Source organism: Meles meles, chromosome 13 (genome assembly GCF_922984935.1).
Source record: "Meles meles chromosome 13, mMelMel3.1 paternal haplotype, whole genome shotgun sequence".
In the NCBI taxonomy this organism is placed as follows: domain Eukaryota; kingdom Metazoa; phylum Chordata; class Mammalia; order Carnivora; family Mustelidae; genus Meles; species Meles meles.
In genome coordinates this window covers 32,849,317-32,865,027 of record NC_060078.1, presented here as the reverse complement: position 1 = coordinate 32,865,027, position 15,711 = coordinate 32,849,317, and the positions used below count along the sequence as shown (strand labels likewise).

The 15,711-nt window shown below is 51.2% G+C and overlaps 1 protein-coding gene across 1 annotated transcript; it reads right to left on the bottom strand.

Annotated features, from left to right (window-relative positions):
• Positions 1 to 12,091: 12,091 nt before the first annotated feature.
• Positions 12,092 to 14,262, bottom strand: DDIT4 (DNA damage inducible transcript 4). The gene is made up of 3 exons (XM_046028068.1): positions 14,106 to 14,262; positions 13,721 to 13,982; positions 12,092 to 13,441 (listed from the first exon to the last, which is right to left on the bottom strand). The coding sequence occupies exons 2-3, from the start codon at positions 13,920 to 13,922 to the stop codon at positions 12,948 to 12,950; spliced, it is 696 nt and encodes a 231-aa protein (XP_045884024.1). The 5' UTR covers positions 13,923 to 13,982; positions 14,106 to 14,262; the 3' UTR covers positions 12,092 to 12,947.
• Between the last annotated feature and the right edge of the window lie 1,449 nt (positions 14,263 to 15,711).

Sequence of the window (15,711 nt, the reverse complement as noted above, 5' to 3'; positions counted from 1 at the left end):
TCTCCAGCACCTTCCTTCCCACCAGAAGCCAGGCCCCACCCCAAACAGGAGCTGAGTGGGTAAAGGCCGTCTCCCAAGGAAAAGGATAGGCTGGTACACCAAGACCTCTGAATAGAAAACCCCAGGGAAATTAAATGAGAGTGATCTAACCAGGGGTTCTGGAAGGAGACCTCACCCGCTTTCCCGGGGCAGGCTTTGAGCGTGACTTCCTTGTGTCTTGCAAGGTTTCCTCTCCCGTAAGTGGATCTGCTCACAGGCTGTCTGAAGTGTTACCCACCAGCAACTTCCTAGCTCCAGCTGGATGGGGAAGCTCCGTGCTTTCTGACTGGGTCCTTCCAGGTTCTTCATAGGGATTAGAGTTCCCATTTAACAAATACGGAAACGAGGCTCTGAGAGGCTGACCCATAGCCACCTAATGAGGGTTAGAAATGCAGTGAGGGGCGCCTGGGTGGCTCAGTGGGTTAAGCCTCTGCCTTTCGCTCAGGTCATGATCCCGGCGTCCTGGGATCTATCCCCGCATCGGGCTCTTTGCTTGGCGGGGAGCCTGCTTCCTCCTCTCTCTCTCTCTCTATGCCTGACTCTCTCCTTACTTGTGATCTCTATCTGTCAAATAAATAAATAAAATCTTTTTTAAAAAAATGCAGTGAAAACCTATGCTCCCAGGTTTTGAATTTGTTGCCCCAACAAGTGTCTACTAAGCTCAACTGAATGCCAAGGTCTGAGCTATGTCCAGGAGATACAGCAGTGGGTGAGGGAGGCTTGTCCTGCCTCTAGGAGAGTCAATTTCAGTAGGGCTGACAGACCAGAGGAAATATTGGAAATGTTGGCAGGACGCTGACAAGAGCTAAAAGACTTTTGGCAGGGCAAAGGACAGAGGTCCCCTTGGGGCTGTCTCAGCTCCCACATTTGGGAGGACCCAGTAGAGAAAAGGTTTGGGGCACTGGGGAGCTGAAGTGGGAAAGACTGGGGTCTGGGATCAGTAGTCTTGGCTCAACTGGGGTGTTAACTGGGAGAAGGAGTTGGAGCTGACCAACCCTCCCCCCCCCCCCACCCCACCGCCCCACGCAAAATACCCAGACACCTCTCGGTCCATGCGCTGCCTGCCTGGAGTTTCCAGCCCAACAGTTTCCTTGTCTGGGGTGCTTTCCAGCCACACCTGCTTTCCTGAAGTCCAGTCCCATCTATCCCTCCTGCCAGGCATGTACTTGGTGCCTAGTGTCATTCTGAGTAATTCCAGAAACCCAGGTGCCCTCACCCACTCCTGATTCAGTTTGACTCACCCTCCCCAGTTCTGGAAGGTGGCTCTTAGCTGTTCTTACCTCATGCTTGGGCACCTGGGCCCTGTGAGAGCAGCAGGTCCTCTTCCCCACTCCTTTTTTTTTTTTTTTTTAAGATTTTATTTATTTATTCATGAGAGGCAGAGAGAGAGGCAAGGGCAGAGGGAGAAGCAGACTCCCTGCTGAGCAGGGAGCCAGATGCAGGATGCCATCCCATGACCTTGGGATCATGACCCAAACCAAAGGCAAACGCTTAACCATTTGAGCCACCCAGGGAACCGCCTCTTCCCCACTCCTGAAGGTTAAACTGGTTGGTGTCTCACAGGGGAAGTGGAGAAGCCCTGAGGAGGGAACCCTCATCCACCCAGGATTAACTTCCTCCCTCTATGGTCCACTTCAGACATCTCCTTTCCAGCAATCACCAAAGTTCTTCCTGTTCTTAACAGGAAAAGAACATTATCTAGGAAGAATAGCTAATATTGATTGATTGTTTACTAGATACTAGACACTCTGCAGACATCATTAGAGCCAATATTAGAGCCAACATTCCATTCTTGGTGTTTATTTTCCAGATAAGAAAACTGAAGCTCAGAAATAGGACTCGTCTTGTCTCAGGTCACACAGCAAGGACTTGTTTGAAGTAGTACAGGAACCCAGGTATACTAGACTTCTGAGTTGTTTCACCAGGGACACACACACACCTGACCCTCACTCCAGCTGCCCACAGCTGGGAGAGGGAAGATAGGACTCATTCCACCTGCCAAGCTTGAGCTGGCTCAGATCCAACCTAATGCACCCCCAGGATCCTTTTGTGATGGTGCTAGGGGGATGGGAACTCTGAGAGGAGCCACCATTTGCTCAACCCAGGGACCTGAGGTTCATTACTTCTTAGATGGGGAGAAGCCCAGACCTATAAGAGGTGCCCCCTCCCCCCGCCCCTTACGAGTGGATCAGGTAGGTCTGTGCTGCTCGGTGAGAATCACGGCCAGTCATCCCTCCTCATATGGAGGGCCTGCTAGGTGCCAGGCTCTGGGGCTCCCACGGAGAGCAAGCCCTCAGCTCTTCTGGAACCCCGGGGGTGGGGGGGGGGTCTAGGAGGGAGGCTGCTCCTGGAAGAAGCAGGGTAAGTGCAGGTGGCGGTAAGTGCAGGAGCAAATGCACTGCCGAACTGCGGTAGGGGGACTCTAGCTGCTTCTGCCAGAGTGGCCGGGGAAGGCTTCCCTGGGGAGTGGGGGGCCTCGGAGCTAAACGTGACGACCGAGGAGCCCATCAGATGCCACTGAGGAGAGGTCGTCCCCGGCGGAGGGAGCAGCTACAGCGCCGGCGCCCGCAGCGGCTGTCCGCTCTCGGACTACGCCATCTGCTTCACCAAATTTTCCATTTCTTGCATCCAGCTCCCTCCTGGCTCCGGCACCGTCCCCGTGTTCACCGCCACCCTCTTAAGGCTGGCCCACATCACTGTCCTTCTCGTCTCGTGGGTGCTCTCCCGTCTGCCTGTGGGAACCTCCTCCCTCCTTTGCCGCTCCAGCTCGGGTTCCCGGTGCTAGGAGGTTTCCCCAGGTGGTTCCTGGGTCCGCACCCCGCCCCACCCCCCACCGTGATTCTTCTAAACTGACTACCTCATTCTACGCCATCCTGGTTCCCACCCACTCTCTGGGGCAGTCCTGACCACCCGCCCCCCAACAAACTTGCCCCTTTCTTAGGGCAGGAACCAGAACTAGCTCCTACTCACCTCTTAGCACTGGGCTGAACCTTTCAGTAAGACCTGTGGATTGCCAGAGCCCCTCACTGGGGAAAAAGAGAGGCAAGTCTGCCCAGGCACAGTGGAAAATCCCTGGCGGGGGAAGGGCTATGGAAATTTCTTCTTAACGTTCTCTCCAGACTTGGACTTGCCCCAGAAAGCAGTCAAGCATTTGCCCATTGACTTGCAAGGCGGCTCTGCACTTCCTCTCGCCTCCACCCCCACCCTGGGCTTGAACCCTGGGAGCAGTGATGGGCCTGAGAGAAGCCGCAGTGGGCAGTTGAGCTCAGCCTCAGAGAGTGGCAGGTAATGTTCTCCAGTCCCACCTCCTTAGTTCAAAGATGGAGAAGCAAGGGTCAGTGGCAAAATGATACAAGGCTATGGAGGTCTTCACTCCCATTTCAAGCTCTGCTGGTGCACTATGTTCCTGTTTCCTTATCTGTAAAATGGGCATAATAGTCATAATGCCTACTTGATAGGATTGGCGATATGTCAAGTGTGTTCAAGATGTAGAGCGTGCTATGAATATATGCTGTGCATCCCCTCCAACCCTGAGCCTGCTCCTCCTCAGACTAGCCCCAGCGGTGGAGGGCATCCTTCTCATTGTGCCAGTGCCGACCTCCCGGGCTTTGAATGAGGCCTTGAAATTATCACCAGGGGCGAGCAGTTTCCAGGGAGACCTGGCCCCGTATTATTGCTAGACTGTGTCCACAGCATGTCTTGCCTGTATTTGTCCTGGTGATTTTTAAATGTAGGTAGATGCAGTTTTTGGTGAATAAGGTACACATTCGCTTAACAGTGTTAGTGAAGTCACAGGTTTGTCATATATGTGATAGCAGAAGTCCACTAAAATTTTTGGAGTTTCATAATGGGTTGGGGGCCACTGGGATAGGTGCCCCAACCTCCGCCCTTCTCCCCTGAGGGGCCTCTATTCCTCTTCTGTCCCCTGAGAATGTTCCAACCCAAATCAGCTCCCCTACTTTGGCCCTGGTCCCCAGACGATCCCCAGAGGGGCTCTGACAGGAATCCGAGTGTGTGGTGGAAAAGCCCATGCTAGAGAATGAAGAAGGCCACTCTCACATCCTCAGAAAGTGTTATCCATCTCTCCTCCCACTTGTTAGAACATACAGAATACTGCAGATTCCTAGCCCTCCTCTGGCCCTTTGCCACTTACCACCTTGGAGGCCTGAGTGCAGTGGGACTTGACTGTTGTGGTCACTGGGGTTTGGATTGGGATGTGGAGAGGCATATAAGTGCTGGGAGTTGGTGGGAATATAACACAGTACAGCCAAGGCTGAAAACAATATGGCCATTCCTCAACAATTAAAAATAGAGTTACTATCTGGTTTGGCATCCACTTCTAGGTATATACCCCAAAGAAGTGAAAGCAGGGTCTCCAAGAGATATATGCACACCCATGTTCCTAGCAGCATGAGTCACAGTAGCAAAAAGATGGAAGCCACCCCAGGGTCCTCAGCGGATGAAAGGATAAGCAAGTGTAGTATGTACATATAATGTAATAGTATTCAGCCTTAAAAAGGAAGAAAATCTGGGCTATAGGAAGTTTGCTACAACATGAGTGAACCTTGAAGACACTGTATTAAGTGAAGGAAGCCAGGCCCAATTAGACAAATACGGTGATTCCACTTACATGATATACCGAGAGAAGTCAAATTCATCAAGACACAAGGTTAGAATGGGGGGAGGGAGGGCTCCCAGGGGTTAGGAGGGGGACACGTGGTACTGTTATTTTTTTTTTAATTTTGTTTATTTATTTGGTAGTGAGAGAGATCACAAGTAGGCAGAGAGGCAGAGAGAGAGGAGGAAGCAGGCTCCCTGCTGAGCAGGGAGCCCAAGGCAGGGCTCTATCCCAGGACCCTGAGACCATGACCTGAGCTGAAGGCAGAGACTTAACCCACTGAGCCACCCAGGTACCCCGGTATTGTTATTTAGTGGGTATAAAATTTCAGTTATGCAAGTTAAAGACTTCTGGAGAGCCGTTGCCTGACAACGTGAAAATATTTTTAACACTATCAAACTGTACATTTAAAAATGGTTCAAATGCAGGATGCCTGGCTGGCTCAGTCAGTAAAGCATGCAACTCTTGATCAAGGGATCATGAGTTTGAGCCCCACGTTGGGGGGGTGGGTAGATTGTACTTAAAATTTTTAAAAATGGTTCAAATGACAAATTTTATATGTATTTTACCACAGTTTAAAAAAAGAAGTGTTGGGGATTGGCCCTAGTGGGCCTCTCAGGAGATGGCAGATTTGAAAAATCATGGTCCTTTCCATCTTTCTTCTCTTCCACACGTGTTCATAGAGCACTTTCATGAGTCAGGCACTGTTTTAGGCACACAAAAAACTGTGGGTTAATATTCTACTGGCAGAAAGAGACAATAAATAAAATTTGAACCAAAATGCTCACGGCTCCTCTGCACTTTCCTTTTCTTTTTTTTTTTTTTTAAGATTTTTTTATTTATTTATTTGACAGAGATCACAGTAGGCAGAGAGAGAGGAGGAAGCAGACTCCCTGCTGAGCAGAGAACCCGATGCGGGGCTCGATCGATCCCAGGACCGTGGGATCATGACCTGAGCTGAAGGCAGAGGCTTTAACCCACTGAGCCACCCAGGCACCCCTTGCACTTTCCTTTTCTTAATGAAAAATGTACCATATTTACACTAAGTGGCATCAAATTATGGAGCCGTAACTTATGTTTTAAAACTTCTAAAGCTCGTCTTGTATACTTTTTCGTGTGCGTTAGAAAATATTTTAAGTGGGTATGTAATTGACAAGCAGTGAACTATACACCCTTTTTTAGGTGTTCATTTGTATGTATTTTGAAAAATGTGTAATAAAAAGACAACTCAGCTGATTATAATTATATATATATAGTATAAATATATATAGTATATATAATTATATATAGTATATATATATAGTATATATAATTTATATATACTACATTTTACCTGTTAAAAGTGTACAGTGCAATGGTTTTTCATACATTCACAAAGTAATGCAACCACAATCAATTTTATAATAATATTTTCTTTCTTTTTTTTTAAAGATTTTATTTATTTATTTGACAGAGAGAGATCATAAGTAGGCAGAGAGGCAGACAGAGAGAGTGAGAGGGAAGCAGGCTCCCTGCTGAGCAGAGAGCCCGATGTGGGACTCAATCCCAGGACCCCTAGATCACGACCTGAGCTAAAGGCAGCAGCTTAAACCACTGAGCCACTCAGGCGCCCCAATAATATTTTATCACCCCCCCAAAAGAAACTACCTATGAGCACTCACCCCTACTAATCAATCACTAATCTACTTTTATCTCAACAATTTGCCTATTCCTGACATTTTGGACAAATGGAATCATGTAATATGCGGTCGGTTGTGACTTCTCTCACTTGGCATCATGTTTCTGAGGCTCGTCCAAGTTGTAGCAAATATCAGTCCTTCCATTTCTTTGTACTAATGAACAATATTCCATTACATGGAGAGACCACATTTTGTTTATCCATTCATCTGTGGATGGACATTTGTATTGTTTCCACTTTGATTTTATGAATAACGCTGTCATGAACATTCACATGTAAGTTTTTGCGTGGACATGTCTTCATCTCTCTGGAGCGTATGCCCAGAAGTGGGATTGCTTGGTCATACGGTAGGTGCATAGTTCACACTACGAGGAGCTGCCAAGCTGTTTTCCAAAGTGGTTGCACCATTTTACAAACCCTGCGGCAATGGACAAGGGGTCCTTTTTCTCCACGTCCTTGCTGCTCCTTGTGATTTTCCATTTCTTTGATGATAGCCATGCTGGTGGTATGAAATCGCAGCTCGCTGGAGTGCTGATTTACATTTCCCGAATGAGCAAGAATGTTCGACATCTTTCCGTAAATAGCTTATAGGTCATTTGGACATGTTCTTTGGAGAAATGTCATTCAGGCTCTTTGCTTGGTTTTTAACTGAGTCACAAGAGTGCTTTATAGGGGCACCTGGATGAGTGGCAGACTCTCTTTTTTTTTTTTATTTAAGATTTTGTTTATTTGACAGACAGAGGTCACAAGTAGGCAGAGAGGTAGTCAGGGGGGCGGGGAGCAGGCTCCCTGCTGAGCAGAGAGCCCGACGCGGGGCTCGATCCCAGGACCCTGGGATCATGACCTGAGCTGAAGGCAGAGGCTTTAACCCACTGAGCCACCCAGGCGCCCCAGTAGCGGACTCTTGATTTCAGGTCAGGTCATGATTTCAGAGTTGTGAGATTGAGGCCTGCATGGGGCTCCGTGCTGGGGGTGGAGCCTGCTTAAGATTCTCCCTCTCTCTCTTCCTCTGCCCTTCCCCCCTCTTAAAGAAAGAGTTCCTTATACATTCTAGATGCAAATCACTTATCATGTATATGATCTGCAAAGTATTTTCTCCCAGTGTTGTCTTTTTTCGTTAAGACTTTATTTATTTGATAGAGAGAGAGAGGACAGGGAGAAAATAAGCAGGGGGAGCAGCAGAGGGAGAAGCAGACTCCCCACTGAGCAGGGAGCCCAACTCAGGATTCAATCCCAGGACTCCAGGGATCATGACCTGAGTCAAAGGCAAACACTTAACTTACTGAGCCACCCAGGCGCCCCCCCCCCCCAACAGTGTTGTCTTTTTTTACTTTCTTGATTGTGTTCTTTGAAGCACCAATGTTTTGAATGTTTAGAAAGTCCAACTTGCTGACCTTCTTTTCTATCACTTGCAGTTTGGTGCCCTAAGAAATCATTGCCTAATCCAAGATCATGAAGGTTTTCTCCTACATTTTCTTCTCAAAGCCTTATAGTTTAGTTCTTCCATTTAGGTCTGTGATCCGCTTTGATTAATTCTTGTGTATATACATTTTTTAAAAAAATGCAGGCATTAAGGTATAATTTACATTCAATAAAATTCACCAATTTTAAGTATACAGTTTAATTAGTTTCATCTTATATACTTTAATGATTCTATATTGCTGGATATTTTTTCCTGGGAAGTGAGGGGGTAGGCAAAATTGAGTGTGTGCCTATTTTCTCTTCTCTTTATGCCCCACAGTTGTTTTCCCTGTAAATGTGTGTGTGATTATGTGAGAGTATGTGTGTGTGTGAGAGAGAGAGAGAGAAATGTCTGCTTCTTAGAGGTTCCTGCTTACTGTGGCTTTCTCTCACAGCCTCACAGAGTCACCTAGTTATATACAGGCGGAATGAATGAATGCATCCATCAAACGATGACCCCTAGGTGTCTGCCTTCAGAGCCATCAGGACCACCTGGCGGCAGGTGTTTCTGTGCACTGCCCATGCGTGAGATCAAGATGGAGACTCCTTGCATGGACGTGTCTGAGTTTAATAGGCAGCTCTCTAATTTGTGATTCGTTCATAAAGAACCCCCCTTCCAGGATAATTACAGAGTCCTGTAACCATCTACTAATTGGGCCTGATTTCTGTGCCTTCTTTTTCGTCAGCCTTCCGCTGGGCTGTCCCAGTGGTGCTTGGCCCCCTCCAGCAGCCAAAGCAGATGTGGCTGACTCAGACCCCCTCCAGCAGGGAGCCAGGGACAACTCAGAGGAATGAGCGGAAGGCCCTGCAGGTAGGAGGCCACACTTTCCATCTTAGCCCTAATACAGGGTGTGGGGTATGTGCCTGGCTTGGAAGAAGACAGCTTAGAAGTGCAGCTGTCTAAGCACATTACCCCCAAATGATGGTTTTGTTTGTTTGAAGATTAAATTTTATTTCTTTTTTTGAGAGACAGAGAGAGGCACGCCTGGATGGCTCAGTGGGTTAAGCAACTGCCTTGGGCTCAGGTCATGATCCCAGGATCCTGGGATCGAGCCTCAAGTCAGGCTCTCTGCTCAACAGGGAGCCTGCTTCCTTCTCCCTCTCCCTCTGCCGCTCCCCCTGCTTGTGCTCTCCTGCTATCTCTCTGCCAAATAAATAAATCTTAAAAAAGAGAGAGAGGGCGCGAGTACCCATGAGGTGGGGGGAGGGGCAGAGGAAGGTAGAGAGAGAATATTAAGCAGGCCCCACGGCCACTGAGGAGCCTGGTGTGGGGTTTAATCTCGTGACTCTGAGATCATCACCTGAACGGAAATCAAGAGTCAGACACTTAACTGACTGAGCCACCCAGGTGCCCCAAGATTTTATTTTTAGGTAATCTCTACAACCAATGTGGGGTTTGAACTCACAAACTGAAGATGGAGAGTCACATGCTCTACTGAGCCAGCCAGATACCCCCCACAATGATGTTCTTTATAGTACGTTGTATGTTGACATGACTCTTATTAAGATGGCAACTTTTGAAAAGATGTTAGAAGAAAGCAGGACCAGTGAGGAAGGAGGTCAGAGCTTCTCCCTCCTGCAGGGTGTCTACTCTGTGGCCAGCTCTGCCACAGGTCAGGCCCCCATCTCTTGCCCAACCCCGGGCTTCCTCTACCAATGGTGGCCTCAGTTACGACTTTATATCCATGTTTCTTCACGGTTATCCCCATTTTACAGATGAGGTAACTCAGAGTGACTTGCTCAAGGTCATTGGCTAACCAAGGTCTGAGTCAGGATTCAAACCCAGATTTCACCACATCATGGTGGCCTTAACCACTGCTAAGGACACGACTTCCTTCCCAGGACCTTAGCCTTTAATATTGCTCTCAATTGGGTGGCAGGGATAATAAAACAATGAAATGTTTCTGCCCTGCCCTCCTCTCTCCTCAGCCTGAGAGTGTGAGGCTGGTGGGGGCATTTTGTGTGGTTTGAGCCAAGAGAGAGGGGGATGATCAAGCAATCAGACAGCCAGGGGAACGTGACCAGAACTGGGGGATATGGAACAAGTACATACACTGAGATCAGAATACTGCTAAGTTTTCAACACTGTGATTATGAAGGAGGAGGCAGGTGGCAGGGAGTCATAAAAGGGCTGGATCTCACTCTGGGTCTTAAAAGAAGGGGAGGGCTTGCTGACAGGACAGAGGGATGACATCCCCAGTGAAGGGCACTGGAAAGAGCAAAATCTGGGATAAGAGAAGGGGGCAGTCCATATTGACCTGTACCTAAAGAAGGGAAGTTGTAGGGGGTGTGGTGGGCTGTGAGCCTGGATAGGGCAAGTAGGGCCCACCACCCAAGGTCTTGAAAGGCAGACAGTGGAATCTGACAATAGGGACCTAGTATAGGCTCTAGAGTAGTATTCTGATGAGTTGGAAAAGAGGCAGTCAGTACAAATTTTGTAAGCCAAACAGAACGATTTTGGGAAGCATTTTCCAAAGTTGGATTTTATTTGTAAGTCTAAAAGCTTTATTAGCTTTCACTCTTGGCAACAAAGGAGACTTTCCTGTCTTCTCTTCAAGAGCCCAGAACCTGAGACGAAGCTCCCTGCTGCATCTTAAGAGGCCAGCCAGCTCCCACCTGGGGCCCTTCGGTCCAGCTGAGGGGCATTTTCAAGCTTTGTGATGAGGAAAGCCAGTCTGGTTTCAGGAGGTGGTGACTTAGCGGTGGTGCTTTCTTGGGAGCTCAAGTCTCTGGCCTCAGTCTGACCATCTAAGAAAAGGAGCTGAGTGTGTTCAGCGTCTCCTGGTCTTGGAGAGGAGTTCCTGCTTACCATTGTATCCAGTTCTTGCCTCTAAATACCAATAAGACTGTCTTGGAGCTAGACACTGTTGTTTTCCCTGTTCTTCTTTTGGGGCAGGGACATACAGCTGTGAACAGTGGAGCTGATATTTATTCTCAGGGTAGTACGCCCAGACACTACCCCGAGGCTGAGCGCCCTTCACTCCCAGCTCCCACCCTGAGGGGCTGAAAGTGGACAAGGTCAGGCACGGCCAGAAGATGGTCATTGAAGGGCTGGGACCTGTGTTTACTAGTCCGTGGAACATTACTAACCCACGTCCCACCCAGTCCTCACAGGGTGGCTATTAGGAGGATGTGCTAAGAAAAACGAGGGTGAGGGCTCCCCTAAAACTACGCTGGGCACCTCTCATTTGCTATCAGCATTTTTAGATCTAGCTCTAACCCAAGTGCATTCATTTTGGGGAACAAGTCACTCGGTTCTACCAAAGACATGTGAGTCTTCTAAACCATCCAAGTTTAGGACCCTGTGTCAGAATCACTGTTGAAAATGCCAGGAGGGCCCCACGAGGCACCCGGCCAGAATTTCCACCAGAGCCCAGGGATCTGTGTTTTTAACCTGGGCCCCACATGCTCAAGTGGGAGAACTACTGTTTTAACATTGGGCAAACAAGGCCGGCCTGGGACCAGGAAGAGAAACAAGGGAGATAACAGCTCTCCAAAGGCCAGAGTGGGAGGTCTGTTCTCCCCACCCTCCCGTGGCACAGGGAGGGAGAAGTGGAAGGGCCTTGGCCTTCATCTGGCTCAATCCCAACTTCACTGATAAGGAAACTGGGGCCCAGAGAGCACAATGAGTTCAAGTTACCCAAAGAATTCATGCAGACAGGCCTGTAGTCCCCGTGCTTGGAATCCCTCAGCTCTACTCCTTCCCTGCTTCCCGGGTGTGTGTATGTGTGTGTGTTGTGTTTCATTTTGCACCTGCCAAGGCCACACCTCCCAGTAGCTCATCAGGCCTCTTAGAGGCCTATGTTCCTGGTCTGGTAAGAGGCTGGGATCAACTGTTTCTTGGTACCGCAGCTCCCTAGCCTTTTAGAGATCAGCTTTTTAATTTTCATGACCGTGTTAACAATGAACTATGACTTTTTCACATAAAGAAAAATGTCTCTTAAGAGTCCTTGTAGTTCTTAAGTGCCTTGGGCTCAGAGAGCCCTGTATCTAACTCAGGGCAACCAGGTGAGCTCTCCCTCCCCAGACTCTGGCTCAGTGGGAGGTCTGACTCACTCCTGGCCTTCCAGGGCTTTCCAGCACCTTCCCCTGGTAGCATCAGCCCGCACAGAGCCAAGGCAGTCAGGGTTCTTGGCACAGACTACACACAATCCACATACCTTCATTACCAGGCTGGCAGGCAGCCCCGGAAAAGGACAGAGAAGCACACAGGTGGACCTGAGTGTGCTTAAACTTGCCGCCTCCCGGCTCCCCTCCTCCTCCTTTTATTTCACAGCAACAAGGAGACTCAACCATTTTAACAAACATTTTTTTTTATTAGAAAAGTAAAAAATATTGCATAGGTCTTAATACTTGAACATCAAGTGTATTCATGAACAGTATCTTCATGTAAACAGTTCTAGATGGAAGACCCAGATGGCACTCCTCGGGGGGGAGGGGTTCCAGCCCCCAACCCCAATCCCACCCCATCCCCTCACAGCTCCACTCCTCAGTACACAGCAGGGGATGGGCAAACGCAGCTCCCAGGTGTAGTTTTTCTTCAGGTGTCCAAGATCCCCAAGTGATCCCCAACACCACCCCTTCCTCCTTACATTCATGCGTCTGTAAGATAGCTGCCTAGGACAGATCAGTAGTGAAGCTCCGATCAAAAACAACAACAACAAAACAACCAAAAGCTACAAAAATGAAGAACACATTTGGCCCCTTCAGACCGTGAGATACACAAATCACCTTGACCTCCCCCCCTCCCACCAGGGCCTCTACTAGGAGCACACTCCCCTCCCCCCAACCCTGCAGAGGCCAGTGCAGCCCAGCCGCTCTCCTGGCTCTGTCACACCACTGTTGTCTTAACTGTCAGTAACAATAAAAATGGTAAAGTACATGCTACATACACATCCAGCCAGGGGCCCCGTTGGCCCCTGAGCCTTTGTTTCATGCTACAGTACTGAGGGGCCCGGAGCCACCTGCTCCCCTCAGCCAGCCTCCATGGAAACGCAATGTTCCGCGCCACCTCAACCTTCCTCCCCCTCAGGTGGCTGTCGTCAGTTTTCCAAGGACAGGCTTCAGTCCCTCAGCTCCTGCCTGCCAGTTCAGCTGTCTCTCTCTCATGGGGACAGGGTCGCTCCCCCCACCTGCCCCAAAGGCCCAAGTTCAACACTCCTCAATGAGCAGCTGCTCCGAACTGTACAGCTTTTTCTTGATGACTCGGAAGCCCGTGCTCAGCGTCAGGGACTGGCTGAAGCCCGGCACGAAGGTAGAGTTGGCGGAGCTGAACAGCCCCTGGATCTTAGGCCAGAGGCGTGAGTCCAGGCGAAGCACGAGGGTCAGCTGGAAGGTAGGCACCAGGCTGGGGTCGAGGGCCAGTTGCCCGACGCTGTGGCAGCTCTTGCCTTGCTCAACGCAGACGTCCAGCAGCGCCCCCCGCAGGCCGCACGGCTCGCTGTAGGCCAGGCGCAGCAGTTCCTTGCCCACCTGGCTCACCAGCTGGCCTGGCATCAGCAGGCGCGCGGGGCGCCGGGAGCCCAGCCGCGCCTGGGACAGGCTCTCCTGCAGCAGCTGCATCAGGCTGGCACACAAGTGCTCATCCTCAGGGTCGCTGAGCAGCTCGAAGTCGGGCAGGGACACCCCATCCAGGTATGTCGAGTCTGGTAGGAGAAAATACAGGAGAGGGGTGTAGAAGCAGTTCCTAAAGGGGGAGGTGCTGTTTCGTTAAGAAACCAACACACTCCTTCCCACTCCGTGCCTCAGTGTCTGCCCCACACGCGTACCCTATACTCCAATCCCCATTCCTCCATCCCACCGTCCCTTCCGCAATCGGGGTTCGGATGGCTTAGGAAGCCAAGGTGGCGTTGACTCCTTCCCGAGCGCCGCTTTCTCACCTCCCCGGCCCCTCGAGTCGAACCGGGTCTCCGCCCACGGCTTACCTTCCTCCGGCCCAAAACCACTGTTGCTGCTGTCCAGGGACTCGCAGTCCGAGCTCTCCAGGCTCGCGCACCGGCCAAGACCCTCTTCTCGGGCCGCCGACCCCCAGGCTGAGCGCGGCGGCTGATCCGAGGTGGGAGTTCGGGACAAGGACGACGATGAAGACGACGACGACGATGAGAAGCGATCCCAAAGGCTAGGCATGATGAAGACGGACGCCAGGACGTTTGCAGAAGAGCTTTGGATGCGGGACCGCAGAAAACGCTGTAAGGCACGAGGGACACGGACCCGGCGTCAGTCTGGGGGCTGGACCAGACTGAGCGCTGGCGACCCGCAGGACTGAGGCCTTCCCACGCAGGGATCAGCACACACAGAAGGGACACTTACCAGTTAGCTCCGCCGGCGAGAGCTGCTAGGACAAGTGCGTACTGCCGCTTGAATGGGTGAGCGAACTGGCACCAACCCCCAAGCGCTGCCCAGACCTGTCCCTTCCACCCCCCGCACCTCCCCCTTGGCCTGCCGCGGTCCTTAGCACCAGCGCCGAGAGGCCTATAAGGACTAGTGCGGAGAGGCCACACCCCCTCTGCGCCGCGGCCCAATCCAGATCCGGGAGTGTGGCTGCCCTCAGCCAATGGGCTCGGAGCGCACGTTCGCAACGTTCTCTCCTGCCTGGTGACAGTGGTCTGGCCCCGCCCCCGTTGAGTCGCAGAGCGCTCGCAGCCGAACCCCGAGCCGCGGCCACGCCCCCTTTCTGGAAGGGATCCGCGGCGGCTGCAGCTGCCAAGGTCCCCGAGGGCGCTCGCGGCAGGGGAGGATCAAGGAAAGACTTGTTTATTATAGGGTCCTGTTGCTGGGGGAGGGGGTAGCCGTGACCGCCCGGGGGAAAAGCCGGGGGAACTTGAGGGGGCGGTGGGCCGGGAAAACGGTTGCTCCCAGCTTCTGGGAGCCTGCGACTGACTACAGCACAAGTAGGCGCTCGGGCGGATTCCTGTGGGACGGCGGCGCGGGCAGCAAACGTTAACCCGGCAGGCCCTCGCGCCCGTACCCCACACTGACCCGGCCTTGCAAAGGGTCGAAATATAGGAGTGGCGTCCAGACTGGGCCCCGAGCTCTGTCTTCCTTGCAGCCCCGCCCGCCTGCTAACTCTACAGCCCCAGGGATGGGTTAATGGGGAGGTCGATGCCCCGCGGGATCCCGTCCCCAAATCATGTCCGCTCCCACCCCCAACTGCTTCCAAGGAGAGGTTTTGGAGAGGGTGGCAAGAAAAGTGTTGTTGGGCTCGCGTTCCTAGCGCCTGGACTTGGGGCTGAGAACGGGGACCCATATCAGGACACACGGACCCTTAGCGGGTCCCACAAAACCGACCGCGGAGCGGTTCTGTCTTCCCCGCCCGCTGTGCCCGAGAGTCCCCGGGCGTCTGCCGGGTCCTAGCGCCCCTCCCTTCAATGCGCTTTGTGTAAAAGACCCGGAGAGTTGCATCAGGACCAAGGACCAAGATCTCGGGAAAAGTCCAGGAGTGCAATGGCCATCCTCTGTTTCGTCATTCAGGCGGGGCTACAGGAAATCTGGCCTGACGGCGGTGGTCGAACACAAATAACGATTGCTGAGGGTGGGAGGAGGTTTGGATGGACTCGACCTTTACGTCTTTAAAGGCTTATCAATGTGGGACACCGGGATCCTGGTGGAAGCGGAAAATCAAATTTACATCAGGCGCTCTCACTCCAAGAGCCTAACCAGATCTGACCGGCAGGCCTCGCCTCGGGGGCGGGCTTGCGCGTGACAGATGACACTCGCGGGAGGTAGGCCCCTGCCATCCGCACCCCCTCCTAATTGAAAAAAAAAAAAAAAGAAAAAAGAAAAGGCTCACCAGTGGGCCTTTCGGGCAAACCAACACCTGAGCTGGAAAGGACCAGAATTCAAGCCCTGCCACCCCATCTCCATTTTCCAGATGGAAGAACCGCCTCTGAAGACAAATTTATGGATAAAAAATAAA